General features: G+C 56.5%; 1 protein-coding gene across 5 annotated transcripts in view; it reads left to right on the plus strand.

Moving 5' to 3' along the window:
- The window catches only part of GATAD2A (GATA zinc finger domain containing 2A), a 98,943-nt gene extending 80,289 nt beyond the window's left edge, over positions 1 to 18,654 (plus strand). For 3 of the 5 annotated variants that reach the window (XM_018051492.1, XM_018051493.1, XM_018051494.1), the window contains 10 exons: positions 5,282 to 5,414; positions 5,515 to 5,646; positions 6,867 to 6,956; positions 7,596 to 7,727; positions 7,868 to 8,035; positions 9,535 to 9,814; positions 12,070 to 12,368; positions 13,002 to 13,148; positions 13,383 to 13,578; positions 15,238 to 18,654. In XM_018051492.1, coding sequence (XP_017906981.1) covers positions 5,282 to 5,414; positions 5,515 to 5,646; positions 6,867 to 6,956; positions 7,596 to 7,727; positions 7,868 to 8,035; positions 9,535 to 9,814; positions 12,070 to 12,368; positions 13,002 to 13,148; positions 13,383 to 13,578; positions 15,238 to 15,368 — 1,708 coding nt within the window. In that variant the 3' untranslated portion in view covers positions 15,369 to 18,654. The remainder of the gene's footprint in view (positions 1 to 5,281; positions 5,415 to 5,514; positions 5,647 to 6,866; positions 6,957 to 7,595; positions 7,728 to 7,867; positions 8,036 to 9,534; positions 9,815 to 12,069; positions 12,369 to 13,001; positions 13,149 to 13,382; positions 13,579 to 15,237) is intronic. The other 2 variants (XM_018051496.1, XM_018051497.1) reach the window with 2 other exon arrangements.

Consider the following 19,540-nt stretch of genomic DNA (forward strand, 5'->3'; position numbering starts at 1 on the left):
AGTTCACCTTCACAGCGAGCAGCTCCTTACTGCCTCGGGAGGTTGGGGCCCGAACTGCCCCGGTGACCTCCTAGGGCATCTGAACCTTCTTGGCACTGAGGTGTCACCTCACCCAGCAAAGCTGAAGGGCAGTAGGGCAGGAATTACTGTCCCCAACCTTGTAGGAGGCACAGAGAGGGAATGTCCTATCCTGGGTTTCTCACTTGAAAGAGGCAGGACCACGTGGGGCAGTTTTGCAGGCATGTGACCCCCTCCTTCCCTCAGCACGTGCAGGCTTGGCGCACCGTGCCTGCTCTGGGAGGAGGCCCTGTGGCCTGTCCACCAGCCAGCGTGGTGCCAGGAGGAGAGTCCTGCCGTGGCTCAGGAGGCGTCAGCCCCTCTCCCGGGGCTGTGGCGCCGCACCAGGGCTGGACCCCTGTTTTTGCCCTTGTCACAGCGCCCTGGGAACATCCTGGCCATCACTGGGAGCTGCAGTGCCCCACCCTTCTGGAGAGAGGGTCTGAGTGGGAGCACCGGTCCCTGGCCCCAGCCCTGGGTTGGGGCACCCACCTGTCGAGTGGGCGGTGGCAGCGTCACCCTGGGAGGCTGAGGGAGGGTGGCCCCTTGTAGGAACGCCAGGGCGCTGGCCTTGGACGAGCTTGTGGAGGTGAGGGGTGAGTTAGCTGGGCTCTGGCGGGGGAGGGCCTCTGCTCAGGCTTTTGCCGCCCTTCAGTGAAGGCCCCAGTGTTTTGCCCTGAGCTCCCTGCTGAGGGTGGGCAGTTTGGGGGTAGAACTAGGAAGCCTTCCCCCGACTGCGTGCCGCTGGGGGACGGGTCCCCTGAGTGCAGTGGGGTAGTGCTGACTGTGCTTCCAGGGGCTGTTCGAGAAGTGCCTCTTCCAGCGTGCGTTGGGTCTGTCACAGGGGAGATGAGAATATGATGGAGGGACATTCCTTGCAGTGGGTGGTGGTGAAGGTGGGGGCAGCTCAGGAGCAGCAGGAGTTTGGGGTTCAGGGGTTGGGGACTGGAGAGACCTGTGGGCTGGAAGGTGTGAGTGGGCTCTAGTGGGAGGAATGCCCTGGCAGAGGGTCTGGTGGGGCCAAGACAAGTGTGTGCTTGGTGCGGGGTCTAGCAAAGCCTCCCCCACCCCCCTAAACGGTTAGCAACTACCTGCCTCTCCTCACCCAGCTGGGGCCAAAAGATGGGGGGAAGTGGGAGGGTTCTGGCAGGGACTGGTTGGCTGCCAGCCCTGCTTCTCTCCCCCTGGTTAGCCCCAAGGAGCAGTTTGTTGTCCTGAGGCCTCATTGGGCCCACAGTTGTCCCCGACTTCGTTCATGTGTGCAGGCATCTCAGGGATCTTAGAAAAATGCAGGCTTTGGTCAAACAAGTCTGGGACAGTAATGTCCTCTGGTGAAGCTGGGTGGGCGGTGGTCTGCTCCCGCGTGCCCCTGTCCCTCCTGGCTGACCCTAAAGACAGAACTGCTGTTATCCAGGGGTTTCTCCCCGCTGCTGGACACGGCACCCACTTCTTAGGTTGGCTTCCAGCAGCTAGGAAGGAGTGAGAACATGGATGCATGGGTGTGGGTCAAGTGCACCTTGCCCAGACATCAGGCAGGCGCGTGTGGAGAACAGCAAAGGTCAGGGCTGCGTTCCCTTGATGAAAACTGCTTCCCCTGGCACAGGCCAGTGAGACACTCAGTGTTAACCCCGCACTGACCACTGCTGGGTAAGCACCTGGGATGGTGGTGCTGTGAATGGAGGGATCTTGTTGTAAGTTAAGTTTTAAACTCCAGGAAACTTGACGGAAGTTCCGGGCATGTAACAGAATTTTTGTTTGTTTAGCCTCGGGTGGCATTCAAGGGAGGGAGGTAGTGAGAACGTTTTCACGAACAGCCTGGCTTGCTTCCAGGTCACATAAAATCTCTTCTGATCATAATAATTTATATCAGGATTCCCAAGATGGGCAGGCTAGGCTTAATGCATTTGCCCTGAAATCATAGCTTTGAAATAAATGTGGTGCCCTGGCAGCCTCCCTGGACCGAGATAATATACACGGCCACTACACTGCTTCCCTGGCATGTTGGGCTAGATGGTTTTATAATTTAGAATACGTTTTTTTAGAAAAAGAATGCCCACGATAATTTTGAGCCTTTGTCAAATGAGTATCCTTTTCCTTGAATTAAAAGAGCTCGCTGGGAAAGTTCTGAGAAACTTGAAGTACCTTTGTGTTAAAATTGAGCTTTAGGAAAGTTTTCCTTGTTGGAAACTAGTGGCTGGTGGCCCTTCTGCGTTCGGAAGAGGCGACCCAGGTCCCTGTAACAAGCGAGCAGTCCCCTGTGGGCCAGCGCCGCACAGGAAGTGCCTGCAGCCCTGCAGCCCCAGGGCGAGCTGGCGCCTCCATTTCCTGACAGCACCTGAACCCTACCTCACTTCTCAAAATGAAGGCTGCATGTCACAAACTGGTTAGAACTGGCTGTTGCCATGGTTTTCACGTTGGAAGGCACAGTTAAAGGGTCACATGACCAAAGAGGGAAATGCCTTTGTCACATGACTTTTTGGTGGCCTGATTAGCATACAGGAAGTTCACTCCCTGCTGGCTGCTGGGATGCTGAGTGATCACTGATGGGAGGTGATGTCATCTCTTGGACGAGTTATTGATTAGTCTCGGTCCAAGATGGGACCTGGGAGAGCTCTGGTCACAGTGGTCATCTTAGGCAGCTTCAGCTTCCATGTGGTCCAGCCCCTAACCCTGCCCTCTTCCCTCAGGCAGATTTGAGCTGTATTAGGCATCTCACCTTGGAGATGGGCACATGCTCCATGAGATGGTAAAAAGTGATAAATCCCTGTCGGTTACCCTTGCCCCCGTTCGCTCTTGCTCAGGAAGCACCGGCCGTCTGTAACTCTAGACTTGGTTCTGCCGAGGCTGCTGCTCTGCTGTGTGGCCGCCTGGGAGCCTGCCTGGGCTGCGACCAGCGGCTGCGGCCCTCGTGCCAGAGCCTTGTGTCTGCTCAGTGCCTGTGCGCATGCCCACAGAACCTGGGTTGGAGCCCCGGGGTCATCTTTGATGTGTATCTTGGGCAGAGTTGGCAGCCAGCAGGGAGACACAGACTTGAAAGAGTTCCTGAACTGCATTGGTTTTTGGTTTGTTGAGGCCCTAGTGAGACATCCTGGGTTATTTTATAGACAGCCAGCCAATTCCTGGGCTTGAAAATGTGGGCTGCTAACCCCAATGAGGGAGTTCTGTACCTTGAAATGGGCGCCTCCTGATCGCTCGTGGAAGCCCACCCAGCAGCTGTACCTGTGGTGGTCCCGTCGCATCAGGGCTGCGCTCGCTAAAGTGCAGCGGCTGTGCTGCTCTGAGAGCTGAGATGAGGGTGGGCCAAGGGAGAGCGCTGCGGGTTGAGGGGTTGGGGGAGTCAGTGAACCCGGTGTGTGGTCCTCTGTGCACCCCCCTTCCCTGAAGGCATAGCTCACTCTGGGAGTGGAAAGGGCAGTTCAGTGGGCTGTTAAAATACCGGTTTCCCATCCCTAACTCTGCTTCCCCACTCAGCTGGAAGGAGTGGGACAACTTTGAGTTGTTACTACTCCCAGTTAACTTAGCCGAGTTTGTTCTCTGGGTCATAGTGCCACCTAGCGGGCGAATTCAGTCCTTGGCTGGCTTTCCTGCTGATTGCATTCTTTCAACACAGATGCTGAGGCTAGATCTTAAGGGAGAGTTTACATTATGTCCTCAGCAAACAGAGCTGCTTGGCTTGGCGCTAAGCACTGTCTCTGAGACCCGTTGGTCCTTATATATGTGGTCAGCAATGCCATTAGCGGAAGCCTACCACTTCATGGGAAATAGATGGGGAAACAGTGTCAGACTTTATTTTTTTGAGCTCCAAAATCACTGCAGATGGTGACTGCAGCTATGAAATTAAAAGATGCTTGCTCCTTGGAAGGAAAGTTATGACCAACCTAGACAGCGTATTGAAAAGCAGAGACATTACTTTGCCAACAAAGGTCCGTTTAGTCAAGGCTATGGTTTTTCCAGTAATCATGTATGGATGTGAGAGTTGGACTGTGAAGAAAGCTGAGCGCCAAAGAATTGATGCTTTTGAACTGTGGTGTTGGAGAAGACTCTTGAGAGTCCCTTGGACTGCAAGGAGATCCAACCAGTCCATTCTAAAGGAGATCAGTCCTGAGTGTTCTTTGGAAGGAATGATGCTAAAGCTGAAACTCCAGTACTTAGGCCACCTCATGCGAAGGGTTGACTCATTGGAAAAGACTCTGATGCTGGGAGGGACTGAGGGCAGAAGGGGACAACAGAGGATGAGATGGCTGGATGGCATCACTGACTCGATGGACGTGAATTTGAGTGAACTCTGGGAGTTGGTGATGGACAGGGAGGCCTGGTATGCTACGATTCATGGGGTCGCAAAGAGTCGGACAGGACTGAGCGACTGAACTGAACTGAACATTACTAGATGTGCATATACGTTCTGAGGAACTTGAGTGGTAGGATTGGGAAACGAGGGCAGAGGATAATGGGCAGGGGTGGCTGGGAGCTAGTCTGTGAGCAGATTAAGTGGCTGGGTAGTACCCTGGTATGTGAGAGCAAATATGTGCCATGTTCCAGTCAGTTTCAAAACCTGCAGCCACTACTGCCACGTTGCCACTGGCAGGATAGAGAGCCCACTTGTAGCCCAGGAAGGACCCCACAGCAGGCTGCCTTGGCTGCCTCGTGAGGTGGTGATGCCCCACGCTGGGGACTTAGACTGTCGGCTGAAAGTGTATGCCTCAGCCCCTCTGTCACCTGGGGAGGGGTAAGTGGGCTGTCCAGGCGTGAGGGTCGTCAGGGAGTCTGGGTTCAGCAAAGAAAGGCTGATTCAGGTGGGGCTGGCCTCCCTATCAGGTGGCTTCCAGCATGGGTAGGTAGGCACTCAACCAGCAGGCCCAAGATCCAGGAGCAAGTGTTCTGGTTCAGTACTGAGCCGTATGGTACGGAAAGGGGCTGTGGTGGGTTCCAAAATGTGATGTTTTCCCGCAGACACATAGGTATCCTCAGCCCAGGGGACACAGAAGTAGTTATCGGGAACAGTCCTGACTTTTTAAAGGGCACAGCTGTAAGCTGGCAGGTTCGAGGGCCACGTGGTGAGTGCAGTGAGAAAAGGCAGCCTGGGCAGGCGGTTGTGGGGAGGGGTGGGGAGGCCAGCTTGCTCGCCTCCACTTCACTGTGTCTGCGTCTGAATCCCAGCATCCGTGGGAGTGCTGCCCACCACAGGCAGGGTGCTCAGGTAACAGCCCTCCTCCCTGCCCCACAGTGACATGAAGTCTGAGAGGAGACCCCCTTCGCCTGATGTGATCGTGCTGTCTGACAACGAGCAGCCTGCGAGCCCGAGGGTGAATGGGCTGACCGAGGAGCCCCCGAAGGAGACCAGCACCGAGGCCCTCATGGTGAGCTCTGTCCCCGCGCCAGGGAGCCGCCTCGCGGTGGGGCCAGCTGGTGCTCCCTGGCCCCAGCCCTCCTTCAACCCATGTTCTCTTGACCTCGTAGAAAAGCAGTCCCGAAGAACGAGAAAGGATGATTAAGCAACTAAAAGAAGAGTTACGGTTAGAAGAAGCAAAACTGGTTTTGTTGAAGAAGTTGCGGCAGAGTCAAATACAAAAAGAAACTCCCACCCAGAAGGTATGTGAATGGCTGTTCACTCCTCAGGGGTCAGTGAGAGGTATTTAGGACCAGGGACAGAAAACCATGGGTGCTTCTTTGGCTCCGTGCTGCCCCAGGAGCTGGGTCTGTGAGGAGTCCGGTTTCCTCGGGGGCAAAGGGGCAGGGTCTGAATTGGAAATTTGCAGGCTCAAGTTCATGTTTTGGATTTAGCTTAGAGGAGATTTCAATCTAGAATATTCTGGATCTGAGTATGAGAACCTCGTTCCCTGTAGACTCCCATCAAGGAAATGGAGAGCAGACGTCTCTGAAGGTGCTGGAAACACAGCTCTGTTCTGAACCCCTTTCAGAGGGGCGTCCTGCCCTGTGGGTGCCTGTGTGGCCGGCAGGGGCCTCTCTGGATTTCTGGACAGACTGCTGAATGCCTGCTTCAGGGTGCCCATACCCAACCCCGGAGGCTGTGTCCCAGGGCTTCTGCCCCTGCCGCCTCCCCACGCCTCACGCTCCTCGTGCGGCTTCTAAACGGGGCTTAAGCTGTAAGGCAAGGTCAGGCTGGTTTTGTGGGCCTCTTTTGTTATCCCACTCTGGAAAGGTTCCTGGTCCGTGACATGGCTACCCTTCCTTACATTCTGATGACTCTCCAGTGAACCAGAAAGGAAATGCGTCTTGGGCGGTACAAGCAGACAGTGTGTAGACATTGCTTCCACCCTAAAGGGAGCAAGACGGGAGGACACTCGTGGTCTGACTTGGGGATTTGCTTGAGCTCCCACTCCACACCTAGTAAACAAGTGGACCAAGCCTGGTGTCTGCTAATATCCTGATGGATGAGCCTGCTCGTTACTTGTTTCCTGTTGATTGCTGAAGAGTTGATGATGGGGACCAAGTCTGTCACTGTCCTTGGTGGACTGTATGCCTGGACCAGTTTCTCACCAGGGTGGGGATTGATATATAAGCCTCAGCCTTTACCGCCAGCCTTTTTTTGTCCCCTGGAGGGCAGAGATGGCACCTGAATCTCAGTGATGCCAAGCACCCTGGGGCAGAGGGGTAAAGGGCCCTGGAAAATCCGTCCTGTGTTTTTCAAACATGTTAATTCCCGCTGCAGTGAACATGGCAGGCAAGCAGAACCTTTGAGAGCCTGATGCTTCTTAAGGAAGAAAAAAAGCAATGCTCCTCAGAATCGTGTGTGGGGAGGAGCATGGTTGGTAGCCTTCTCATCTTCTGCCTGTCCTGACCTCTTGCAGCCCGCAGGCTCCACTGGGAGCTCCGTGACCACCCCTCCCCCGCTTGTACGGGGCACCCAGAACATTCCTTCCGGCAAGCCATCACTTCAGGTCAGTGTTTACTCTGCATCACGCTCCTGAGCAGCTGTGATCCGGTTTCTGCAAAAGGCTGCTCATTCCTTCTCGTAAGACTAGAATGAGGCCTTCCAGTGGGAGCCCTCTTGCCAGTCACATTTGCGTCCCCATACCCAAACCGGGCCCCTGTTCATCATGAATAACACAGACGCTCGGAGGGCCCCTCCCATGGCTGCCTCTAGTGAGACTGGAGAGACGGCCGAGATCCTGGACACTCTGGGCCCCCACTGCAGCCCGGCTCTCTGTGCCTGTCACAGCCTCCTCTGCCCACAGGGCGCGATGGGCAGAGCTCCTGCTTCAGTCATAGGACAGAGGTCAGGCCAAGCCCACCTGCCCGCCCTCAAGCCAGAGACCGCAGCTCAGACCAGCAGGCGGGCAGTGTTGATCCCAGTTAGCTAACTTCTTACCATGGGGGTGCCTGGGTCCTGAGCGAGTCCAGGTTGGCATGGCTCTTGGTGGGAGCCTGTGTTCCTCGTTCTTGTTTGTCTAGAGTGAGCAGTCACTTTAGCTTTTTTCTACCACCACTGTTCTGGTGGGTGTGCGTCTGTGCCTTCATGAACACAACACACCTGTTTATAAAGCCGTGTGAGATCTGAGGGTTGCTGTTGTTGACAGGCCTCTGCAACTCGGATGCCTGGCAGTGTCATCCCACCACCCCTGGTCCGTGGCGGGCAGCAGACGTCCTCAAAGTTAGGGCCTCAGGCGAGCTCCCAGGTCGTCATGCCCCCACTCGTCAGGGGGGCCCAGGTGAGCATGGGCTTACGGAACAGCCCCAGGCAACTGTCTCTCTCGGAAGAGTGACCCCGGTACTCAGACTGGGGCTCTTTCCCCGAGTCTCTCTCTTTATTGTCCTCTCATTGTCTTGTCTCTGCCCCACACCCCGACAGCAAATCCACAACATCAGACAACATTCCAGCACAGGGCCACCGCCACTCCTTCTGGCTCCCCGGGCGTCTGTGCCCAGTGTGCAAATTCAGGGACAGAGGATCATTCAGCAGGGCCTCATCCGTGTCGCCAACGTCCCCAACACTAGTCTGCTCGTCAACATCCCACAGGTGAGTCGTGCGACAGACAGCCCAGTCCTGTGGCCCGTGGTCCTGGTAGCTCCTGGGACCTTGTTGGGTCGTGAAGGTTGTGGACAGGAGTCTCCTGTTGCCTCTGCTGAGAGGGTGAGGGTGGGGTCACCAGAGGCTCCCCCTTCCCCTCCACCCACCCCTCCCTCTTCACCACCACGGCCAGGCGCAAGCGCGTGAGGGGAATGTCTGCAGATGTCCCTTCAGCGCCAGTGCATCTATTTTTAGCCACGTGTCCCTTCACCTCTGTACAGAGCCTCTGAGATGGTGAGGGCTTGTTTCCACCTAAGAGTGGGGGAAGATGGAGCCAGGGGCGGCAGGCTGAAGATCCTCACTGACAGATGAAATGGCTAGGTCTGCACGAGCTTCTGTTGCTGTGCGAGTTAGCTTCTCTTCCTCCTCTGGCACCATCCGTGTCTGCCTTTCTCAGATAAGATCATGGCCAGCAGTGCTCTTCTGAAGTCAGGCTCAAGGACTGTCCTGCTGCCCGAATGGGGATGTCGTGGGCAGGCCCTTCCATCCCCCCCGTAGGCGCTGCTCAGATCCCTGCTGTGTGCCACCCTGTCCTTGTGTCAGAAGGGTGGCAGCCAGGCAGGCAGTGGTGATCATGCGGCTCTGCTCCCTGGGGGGCCAAGGGAGCCGGCGAGGGGGGCAGCGAAGAGCTGGCTGGTCAGAGGCCAGGCGGCACCCTCGTGCTGGGGAGTCTCGCTCCCCTGCGGAGACCCCTGGGCCGGTGTCACGGGCTCCCTGAGGCCCACGGCATGCCCATTGTCAGGTGCATGCATCTTCCTGGAGACAGTGTACACAACTTTCCTATTTCCAGAAGGGTCTTCAGTCCCGTAAAGCTTAAGGGTACTGGCATGGTCCGCTCCGAGTGTCGGGTGGCAAGTGAGCTGGAGTGAGGGGGTGGTGGAAGGTCAGCCACCAGGGTCGAGAAGACGGTGAGTGACGCAGGAGCAATGAGGATGGAGAAGAGTGAAGGGCGGGGGCACACAGAGGCGCTCGTGAGGGAGACGCCGCTGATGCCGCAGCGCGCCACCTGTGCAACCTTTTGAGGAAGGGGCCACCTGGACCCGTGCTGGAAGGGGAACCAGGCTGTAGTGACAGGACAGTGGCCGTGCGCCTGGGTGGGGGTGGTTGCCAAAGGGGTGCCCGCTGTGATGCTGGTGGCTTCATGGGTGGCCTCAGCTGATAGAGTGTAGCAGGTTACAGATGTTTAAGTTATCTGGGTGTCAGCTAAACTTCAACAAGTTATTTGTAAGATTGGTCATCTCAGAGCAGTTGAGTTTAATGTCTCTTTTTCTGTTGCTTGTTGATGGCAGGCAGCTCTGAGTTACTTTTAAGGACTTGTTAGTGTAGCTGATGGTGCCGACCTGGAGTTAACTTTTATAAGGACTTAGCATAGCTGATTGTGCAGACTGTGGGGTTCTCCTCAGGGTGGGCCCCTCAGGCACCCTGACCAGGTCATTACCTCCCCAAAGCCCTCCCCAGCATCGCTGAAAGGAACGGCAGCCACCTCTGCTCAGGCCACCTCCACCCCCACCAGCGTGGCCTCCGTGGCCACCGCTGCGGATTCTCCAGCCAGTCGGCAGGCGGCCGCCAAACTTGCACTGCGCAAACAGCTGGAGAAGACGCTGCTTGAAATCCCCCCACCCAAACCCCCTGCCCCCGAGATGAACTTCCTGCCCAGCGCTGCCAACAACGAATTCATCTACCTGGTGGGCCTGGAGGAGGTGGTGCAGAACCTGCTGGAGACACAAGGTGAGCAGGCCATGGGCCCAGGGCTGTTCTCTGCCTTGAAGGTGGGGCTTCCGTCATGTGAGTTGTTTCCGATGCATAGCGCGTGTGGGCACATCTGCTGTGCGTGCACGGCTGTCTTGGAGCCTATTATGGATGATCTTTTGCCATCAGTTCTTCCCTTGCTCTGCGGTTTAGATAAAAATTTTTTTTTTTTTTTTTTAAGTTTTTCGTTGAGTGTAGTTGATGTACAGTGTTGTTTTGGCTTCTCTGCTGCACAGCAGAGTGGGTCCATTACACACACATCCACTCTCTCTTAGATTCTGTTCCCATGAGGGTCACTGCAGAGGACCGAGTCGTTCCCCATGCTGTGCAGCAGGTCCCTGTTGGTGATCCGCTGTGTATGGAGCAGTGTATATATGTCAGTCCCGGCCTCCCGGTCGATGACCCCTCGCACCCTGGACCGTTTCTGACATGTGCAGCAGGCAGCTTCTTTCTGATGGGGCCTCCTCTGAGAGCTGGGGGAGGGTGGAGCTTTGCCGGGCACTGAGTCCCCACGCTGGGGGAGGGGCGCCTGTGCCTGGGCTAGTTCACGTTATCACCCTCTCTGGAAGTGGTCTAGAAAGCCACCTGCATGTTAAGAGGTTTTAGGAACGAAAGCGCACACACGGGGTGGCGAGGAGAAAGGATGCTGGAAAGCAGGAAGTCAGCTTTGCCCCGAGAGAGTTGCCAGCAGATGCAGAACTGAGGGCTCTTCTGTCCTTAAATTGCGCGCGTGGTGTTGTCAATTGGCCAGCCAGCCTGGATCTCCTCCCTGCGTGGGCTCATCGACGCTCCGTGCTGAAGCGGAGACAGTGCTCCTCAGGGCCGGGGTGGCCGGGTGGACTGTACCGGAGGAGCTGGGGGCCTGCGGCCGGGCCCAGGACGGAGAGAGGTGGCTCTGGCACAGCCCGGACGCGCCTGCGCTCCTTCAGCGGCTCCTTTGGGATGAGGTCAGGGTGGCAAAAGGGCTGCTACCAGGCCTGTGTGGTGTGGCAGGCAGGAGGCTGTAGTGCCCGCCAGTCTTGCACTGGCCTGTGCTGGGCGCCTTCTCTCCCAGACTGGTCTGTCTGCGCTTGTTCTCGTCAGGAGTCAGTCTCCATCCCCTGTCGTCAGAAAACAGGCCCTAGCCGTGAGAGGAGGCCCTGAGTCCTGCCTGAGGTGGCTCTGACACCGAGGGCAGCCGCCGCTGCCTAGGCAGCAGGGTGTACCTCCTCTGGGGGTGGGTGTGTGGAAGGAGAAGCTCCAGGCTGGGGACCAGAGCTGGGGCCCACGGTGGACCCTGGGGCCTCCGGCAGCTTGGGCAGGTGGCGTCCTGTCTGCTCTGTGGAGTGGCAGGAGCCCCCTAGAGTCAGATCCCCCGCTGCAGCCCCTCACCAGGTAGAGGCAACTCATCCGGGAGGATGGGACGGCCGGGGTCTCTCCACATCATGGTCCGTGACGCCAGTTCTGAACTTTGAGTGCTGCCCATGGAAGAGATAGGAACAAAACGCAGTTGCCCCTTGACGCACATTGGATGCACATGTGTGTGTACACACTGAAGGAAGCAGGACCCGCACCTCAGCAGGCTCTTTTTGTGGCTGCCCTGGTCACCCCTCCGGGAGCTGGGTGCCACCAAGTTCCTGTTCCCCGGGTCCGGCTGTGTGTCTGGCCAGCCATGCACAGTCACTTCAGCTCCCCAGGCTGTGTCTTCTTGAGACAGGGCGCTAAGGGTGTCCCCTCAAGAGCTTGTTGTGCAGCCCGGACGCCCTGCTGTGCACAGGACTCCAGGCACAGTGTCTGCTGTGAGCACTTTCTAGATGTGGCTGCCTCGCCCCCGGGCAAGGGTGCCCGTCACCTTACAAGGTGGGGCCTGGAGTGACCACCGTCTCCCCGACAGGTGGTGCAATGCAGGAGGGTGGGAAATGCCTGCTCTGTGGGCAGGAAGGATGGCCGGGAGAAGCCAGGTGTCTTTGAGAGTTGGTGTCGAGGATGCCGAGCCTGCAGCTTTCTAAAGTGCCCCAGCGTTGCTTCTCAGCAAAGCTTCTGCAGGCTGGCCCTGTGTCTGCACACAGTTGGCACCTGTGTGTGTGCCGAATGAACGAACGTTGGGGCCTCAGTGTCCTGATGCCAGTTGGGCCCCCTGGCCCAGGGCGCTGCCTGGGCTCTGCCAGCGTGCACATCCCTCCTGGGGGTGGTGCGGGCTCTGGCTGTGCTGCTCCCGCTCCTCCGACGTGAGCCACGTCTGTCTCCCCCTGCAGCGGGCAGGATGTCGGCCGCCGTCGTGCTCTCCCGGGAGCCCTACATGTGTGCACAGTGCAAGACAGACTTCACGTGCCGCTGGCGGGAGGAGAAGGGCGGCGCCATCATGTGCGAGAACTGTATGGCGTCCAACCAGAAGAAGGCGCTCAAGGTGGAGCACACGAGCCGCCTGAAGGCCGCCTTCGTGAAGGCGCTCCAGCAGGAGCAGGAGATCGAGCAGCGCCTCCTGCAGCAGGGCGCCGCCCCCGCGCAGGCCAAGGCCGAGCCCGCCGGTGCCCCACTCCCTGTGCTGAAGCAGGTGAGAGCCGCGCGTGGGGTGGACACGGCGGTGCCCTCCGGGAGAGGGATCTTGTTCCTCGCTCCCTCAGCAAGGAGCTGTCGCTGGCAGGCAGGATGCTCCGGCATTCTCTCCCTCACTCGGCGATCATCTGCCTGGTTGTTAACTGTGCGTCTAAATTGCATTTAATGGTGGCTTTTGGTGGTGAAAATACTAATTTGCAGTTTCTTTAGATTTTGTAGCTTTCACTCGCAGTGTGCCGGCTGACAAGTACTTCTTGTCTAAAAGGACTTTTCTGAAAGCCACATTGAGCTGCAAAAGGGGTGCTGGAAGAAATGTTCTAGCTAAATTAAGGAGAGGAGCAAGTTTGGAATCAAGTTTTTTTGGCTGCCCTTTTTTTTTTTAATGTTTTGTTTTCCCACCCCTTGTAGACAATTGGCAATTTTTTGTGTCCTTGGAAGTCATTGATAATTCATCTAACAAACTCATCTTCTCAAGATCCCTGCATAGTGGGTGGCGGTGCTGCCTCAGGAAATTGCTGTCCTTTTGGGGACTCAGCCTCGCACGACCATAGCTGCTGCCCCTCGGTCACGTGGTCGCCTGAGGTCAGCCTCTGGACAGCGCTGACCTCGCTTTCAACCCCCGTTTGTGTAGGTCATAAAACCCCGGCGTAAGTTGGCGTTCCGCTCAGGAGAGGCCCGCGACTGGAGTAACGGGGCTGTGCTACAGGTCAGAACTAGGGCGCCGGGAGCCCCCCGCACCGCACAACCAACCAGCCCTCACGCCCCCGACCGTGACCACGTCAGTCGCCGACTGTCACGCTACCTGCGTCCGTCCGTCTGTCTCTCGCTCTCTCTTTCCCTTCCTCCTTCCCCTCCTGCCTCGGTGCAACTTACCTAGTCTCCTGATGTTGGACTTCCGGGATCCCGTGTGGGTGGGAAGAGGTCAGCTAGATCAAGGAGAGGCTGCGCTGAGCACCGTGCCCTCCGCGGCCCCCTTCCCTGTGTGAGCTGTGGCCCTCTCTCTCCCCCGCAGGCCTCCAGCCAGCTGTCCCGGGGCTCGGCCACAACACCCCGGGGCATCCTGCACACATTCAGCCAGTCGCCCAAACTGCAGAACGCAGCCTCGGCCACCACCCTCGTCAGCAGGACGGGCAGACATTCCGAGAGGGCCATGAGTGCTGGCAAGGGCAGCACCGCCTCCAGCTGGAAGAAGGCGCCCCTGAGTACAGGTGGGCGGCCCTGGAGGGGCTCGGCGGGGACCTCCCCAGGGGTGGGCCCTTCCCACCCTTACTTTTAAGAGAGGCCTGCACACACCCAGGCTGTGGCACCAGGGTCCTGAACCCGTACTTGCTTTCTTAAGAGCAGCTGCCTCCGAGACTACAGCCTCGCCTCTCTGTTCGCTGAGTAGGACACTCTGAACTAGTGGTGGCCCTGGATAAATGCTAACCACACTTGGTATCTCCACCCCCATACCTAGACTCTCAGCTCTTGACCCAAAATGTGGGACGGAACCAGTTCAGGCAATGCCGGCCTCAGCCCTCCTCCTTCCTGCCACAGAGAAGGCTTGTTTCTGCTGTTACAGCGTACCTTTCACGGTGTGCTGACCCAGTGTCCTTCATTCCCCACTCTGTGGGGATCCCCTGCCCGCTTGGACAGGTCAGATGGTACAAAGTGCAGGATAGAATGAGAAGGAGGCAGGAGGAAGGGGCCCCTGGGGAGGTGGGCAGCAGAGCCCTGTGAGGAGCAGGCATCTGAGACCCAGCTTGGGGAGGCGGAGACCCTCCGGTGGCCGCTCCTGTCTGCCACAGCTCCCCCTTCCCAAGGTTGTCCTCTGGCTGTCCCCCGACACCACTTTCCTGCTTTCCCTTATTCTTATGCTCGCCTTGAGATGAACGTTAAATATTTCTTGTGTCCATCAGTAACTGGAAAGTGAAGTCTCGGCACAGAGGGCCGAGAGGAGGAGATGGGTGAGAGCTCTCTCCTGTCTCCCTCCCCAGCCCACCCCTGGGTCCCTGTAGGAAGAAGAGGCGCCATCGTGAGAGTCCATCTCAGTAGTCAGAACTGGGAGAGGACTGTCAGTGGAAACAGCACAGAAAAGCCGGCTGTGCGTACGGCTGATGCGCGTTAGAAACGCGCCCGAGGAGCAGAGCCTGCTGGAGGGTGGGGAGGGGCCAGCCGACTGCAGCAGAACCCAGCCCTCCTGGAGAGCAGAGAGCGTTTGTGAACATGCCAGACTGAGATACTTTTGCTCAGCACATTTGAGATGGCACCAAATAACTCAGGCTGGTCAGGAAAGTCCTTTTTTGGGAAATTTTGAAAGTATATGAAATAAGTGGGAAAAGTCAAACAGGAGACTACATACGTGTGCACAGTGGTAGCGCCCATGGGGAACCTGCACACTACAGGCAGCGTTTGAAACAGAACACGAGGGAATACATAGTTGCTGTCTCCAAAGACTTGTACGACTAGATACGAAAGTGTCCTGGCTTAGGAGCAGCGCTCCTGGTTGCCCTGGGTTTCTGGATGGTAGTTTGAGGAAGGCTGGGCAGGACCTGGTAGGACCTCCAGGTTTCTGGAGCGCTGGCCTTGAATGCACATGGAGGGTTCTGTGGTGCATTCAGTTGGGAAGTCTTGTTCCACAAAATAGATGAACCCACCCGGAATACCTGGTGCTGCAGCGACTCGGGTCCCTGCTGCTGCTGGGGCTTCGGGACAGTCTGTGCTGTGTGCCAGCCCAGAGCCCAGAGTGTGCTGGTTGGAGGCTTTAAGGGCTTCCCCAAGCCGGCCTTTGTGCCCCCTGTGCCCAGTGGGCCCAGCCGAGGTGGGGGTCTTCCCCGGAGCCTCCCCTGACCGGGGCCGTTGTGGCCTGTTGCTCTGTCCTGTCGCAGGTGGGGCCCTCGCATTTGTCAGCCCGAGCTTGGCGGTGCACAAGACCTCCTCAGCCGTGGACCGCCAGCGGGAGTACCTCCTGGACATGATCCCGCCCCGCTCCATCCCCCAGTCAGCCACGTGGAAATAGTGCGCCAGTGGAGAACAGGCTCCCTCCCTCCCACCTGGCCCAGCACCCTCCGTTTGGGAAGACACCTCGCTCCCCAAGAAGGCGAGCGCGCGCAGGCCACGCTGCAAAAGTGAGAGCTCCGGTCTTGGCTACAAAGTCTCGTCGCGTTGCGGAGGAATGCTTCACAGGTGGACCAGGATTCATACTGGGGGACCTTTCCCGTGGGCTTCCTTCCTTTCTTTGCCTTTAGTTTGCCCAACACCAGCAGAAAAGCGGACCTCGGGGCCGGCTCTGCTCCTGGCCCTCCCCTTCAGCCCCTGGCAGGGCTCGTGGACGGCACGCCCAGACACTGTGACACGCTCGGGCAGCGGTGCCCGGCGCTGCAGAAGTTGAGCGGAGCATTGTTTTGTTTTGCTTTGCCCCCGTCTTAGCCTCCTAATCTCTGACTGCCTTTCTTCATGGCAATCCCTAGGTTGACAGATTTTTTAAAATCACCTCACGATGATGGAGTTTAATGTAAACGGTGCAGAGCCAGGGTTCCCTGCCAAGCACGACCCCGGTGCCCTGGGGGGTGGGCCGCTCACCCCCCAGCCCTCACTCCAGCAGAAGGCCTCTGCTACTGCTCATCCCGGAGACGCCCTCCGACCTTCCACACTCAAGCAGAAGAACAAACTGCAACCCAGACCCAGCCAGAGAGCCTGGGGCCTGGAAGCCGAGTGCCGCCGCCTGAGTAGGGAGGGGAGGGTCAGCCGCCACACCCTGAGCCGGAGAAGGAGGTCAGAGGGGCCGGCTGTTGTGTTTTTTGTTGTGGTGGTGATTTATTTTATTAAATCGTTTCCTTTTCTTTTCCTACTTACTTTGATGGACACATCCTAAGCCCTGGCCTGTGCTCCTGTCGAGTGTGTCTGCGTGGGGAGGCCCCACCCCCCCCCAGACTTCAGGGTTTGCATTTGGGTCTAGTTTAGAACCTCCCTTAAAAAGCAGGGCCACGCTGCCAGGGTTTGCCTTCCGACTTTTTTTTTAATCCTCTAGCGTCTACAGAAATGTCTCACCAAGGATCAGGTCTGCTCTTAGTTGTGTTCTGGTTTGTTTTCTCCCACTCCTTAAAAATCAGTCCATGAGGAGAGGTAGAAGCTGCTGTGCGTGTGCTGCACATGGGCCAGCTCTGCAGGCGTGAGGGTGTCACGTGTGCCTGCACGCACGTGTGGAGATGGGGTGCGCTGCTCCTCACTTCAGCCCCAGCCCTGGTTTTCCTGTCCATGCAGTTAGGGACTTAATTTAAAATTCTTAATTTGTAGGGCCACCTTCCTCATATACACTGCTGCACCGTTCTAATAAAGGCTCATTTAACCCCCCCTCATGTTGTGTGAATATCCGTGTTTAGAAGACATTTTTGACATGCAATAGAAGACCTAGTTTTGCAAAGCGTTTGAATTTTTTGTCGAAAGCCCTAAATTTCTCATTGATTTTTGTTTTGAGTGCATAAAGAAGGTGGCCTGAAGGAGGGGAGGACTGGAGAACGGTGGCTTTCATTCCAAGATCCAGGGATTTGGGGAAAGGGGGAAATTGACCTTTGGGGGGGGTGGTGGGGAAGGGTGTGTTTTTACACCAAAAAATCAAGAGTATGCAAGCATTTCTATTCCTCGCATTTTTCTGTGTGCCTGGCAAATAAATACCTGTCTTACACTACTCCGAGCTGTTAGCTCTCTCTGCTCGACGACATGGGCCAGAATTCCCTAACCCTACAAGAAGCAGTAGGGTGCCAAGCAGCAACTCGGGCGTCTCGGCCAGGGTCGCCTCTGCACTGGGGGTGCCCAGGGTTGCTGCAGCCCCACAGGGGTTGACTGGGTCTGTGACTCCGGGGCTCAAAACCAAGCCACTCTCATTGGCCCCGGATCCTCGCCCCATCACTCTCCACCATGCTCAGGATCCACCTCTCCTCACCTCATCCGGCCAGACTTCTCGAGGCTACTGCCTGGACCTTGTGAGCTGAGTACAGACTGACCGCCACAGGCAGAGGGCATGGTGGCTGGGCCCTGACCCGTTCTCTGCCTCCTCCAGCCCAGCATTTGCAGGAACATTCCCATGGGTAGGACTTACTGTGACATAAATGTAGCTTTTTTAAAAGGGATCAAGAAAAAAGGGGGGATCCAGGAGGTGAGATGCCTTAATCTTGATTCATTTCCCGTCTCAAAACTTCTATCCCCCTCTTCTTCCCTTTAGTTTCCCCTTTGCATTGTCACTCCTATAAGCCTCAAGTGCATGGTTCTGTGCTAAAATTTATAATGTTATTGAGAAAGGGCATTAAATATCTTTCAAGTATGGGAAGGGTGTTAACATTAAAGGTATTCCCCCAGCCCCAAAGCCCACCCCTCAAAATGGGCCGTGCTTCTGGGAGTCTGTAGGCTGAGAGGATGTGGTTCCCAGGAGAACCAGAGAACGTGGGAGCCCCCAGTCCCAAATGACTATTGTAACTGCCCAGTAATCTGCAACAGAAGCCCCCAGTGACACCTGGAAACTTCAGAACGCTGGCTGTTACATGGACTGGGGTGCAGGGCTCACCAGGCTCCCTTCCCCATCTGAAATGCCTGTGTGCAGAGGCCCACAGGTTGTCCATGGGTGCTCGCACAGGGAACTCTGCGTCCACTCAGAGCTGCCCATGGCTCTGGCCATCCCGACTGTCGTGGGGACCCTAGTCCTCAGTGTCCCGGGTGTATCTGTTGGGACCCACACCTTTGACAAAGTCAAGAATGACTGCCCTGCGAGGTAGGGGTGGGTGGCGGCTGTGGTCTGGAAGCAGAAGGTCACTTTTGTACAGAGGGAAGGAAAGAGGCGACAAGACACCCCTGCGTGGCTCCCGAGTGGCCCACTAGTCACTGCTGTGGCTGGAGAGACACGGGAGTCTTCTGTATGAATCGTACATTCCCATCACAGGCGTGGATAATGGAAAGACGGCCCTCGCTGCTCTGCCGTTGGGTTTTTCTTTGATGCCTGGTTATGCTGCACATGGCGTTTGCCTAAAGAAGCTGGAGTGAGTTTTTTTTTTTTAAGGACAGCTAAAGTTTTATAATCCTTAAAGAGTAATAGTCACACCAGTGTAGGGTATTTGGGAGGTGGTTTGTTTTGATTGGGGGAAGGAGGTTGTCACTTGTATTTATTGTGACTATAAGCCTTTGATGATACTGTTAAAAAACAAAGTGACCACCAAACCGGCATAGAAGTTCCAGTAAAGACGCTGGAATCAATGGCTATGCATTGTGTCATGAAGTTTTAGAATCTGAAGGATAATAAAGAAACGGATGATGTGTTTCCTGTGTTTTCTTTCTGACTGCTCGGCCTTGGGGTCTCGCATTGTTTTCCTCCCAGCTTTGGGGCAGCTTGGAGACTTGGGATTTCAGGGTGATCCTTTCTTAACAGGTAAGCGAAGGACGGACGCTTGTTTCCTGGGCTTCTTGCAGATCTCACTTGCCGCGAGGATTAGTCTTCCCCCGTGGACGCCAGGCTTCCCTGTCCACCGCAGTCGGGTACGACTGAGTGACTGAACAGGACAGAATGGAACTGGATGCTGGGGCTTCCCAGGTGGCACTAGTGGTAGAGAACCCATCTGCCAGTGCAGGAGGCATGAGAGACGCGGGTTCGGTCCCTGGGTAGGGAAGACCCCCTGGAGGAGGGCACGGCAACCAACTCCAGTGTTCTTGGACAGAGCCTTGCGGGCTATATGGTCCATCAGGTTGCAAGGAGTCACACGTGACTTTGCACACAAGCACGCACCCGCCTGGATGCTATAGCCTTACCTCTGGGTGGCGCTTTGTGGCCTGTTTACCCACAGGGCCACGGGGGTGCATGCGGTGAGAATGCAGTGAATTCTGCCCCTTGGCTTGGGTTCTCGCCATCAACAGCCTCCATCCCAGAGTGGTGGGCTTTTCTGGCTCAGCATTGGGTGGCTGGTGCAGTGTGGGAGCCACCTGGCTGGCTTTGAAATGAACAATTCCTGGTGCAAATTTGTTTTCAGAGGTTGACACACTGTTTCAAAGTTTTACTCACAAAATGAAACCTATGAGCACTTTGAACTCCAGTCTGCATAAAATGTCCCCTTGTTTTCCTAGGTGCTTTTGTTCATTTATCTATTTATTGCTGCCACTTGTCACTGGGGCATCTCTGCCTCCAGCCTGGGGTCTGACTTCCCTCCCCTG

The sequence above is a fragment of the Capra hircus genome, chromosome 7 (assembly GCF_001704415.2).
Source record: "Capra hircus breed San Clemente chromosome 7, ASM170441v1, whole genome shotgun sequence".
NCBI classification, from domain to species: Eukaryota; Metazoa; Chordata; class Mammalia; order Artiodactyla; family Bovidae; genus Capra; species Capra hircus.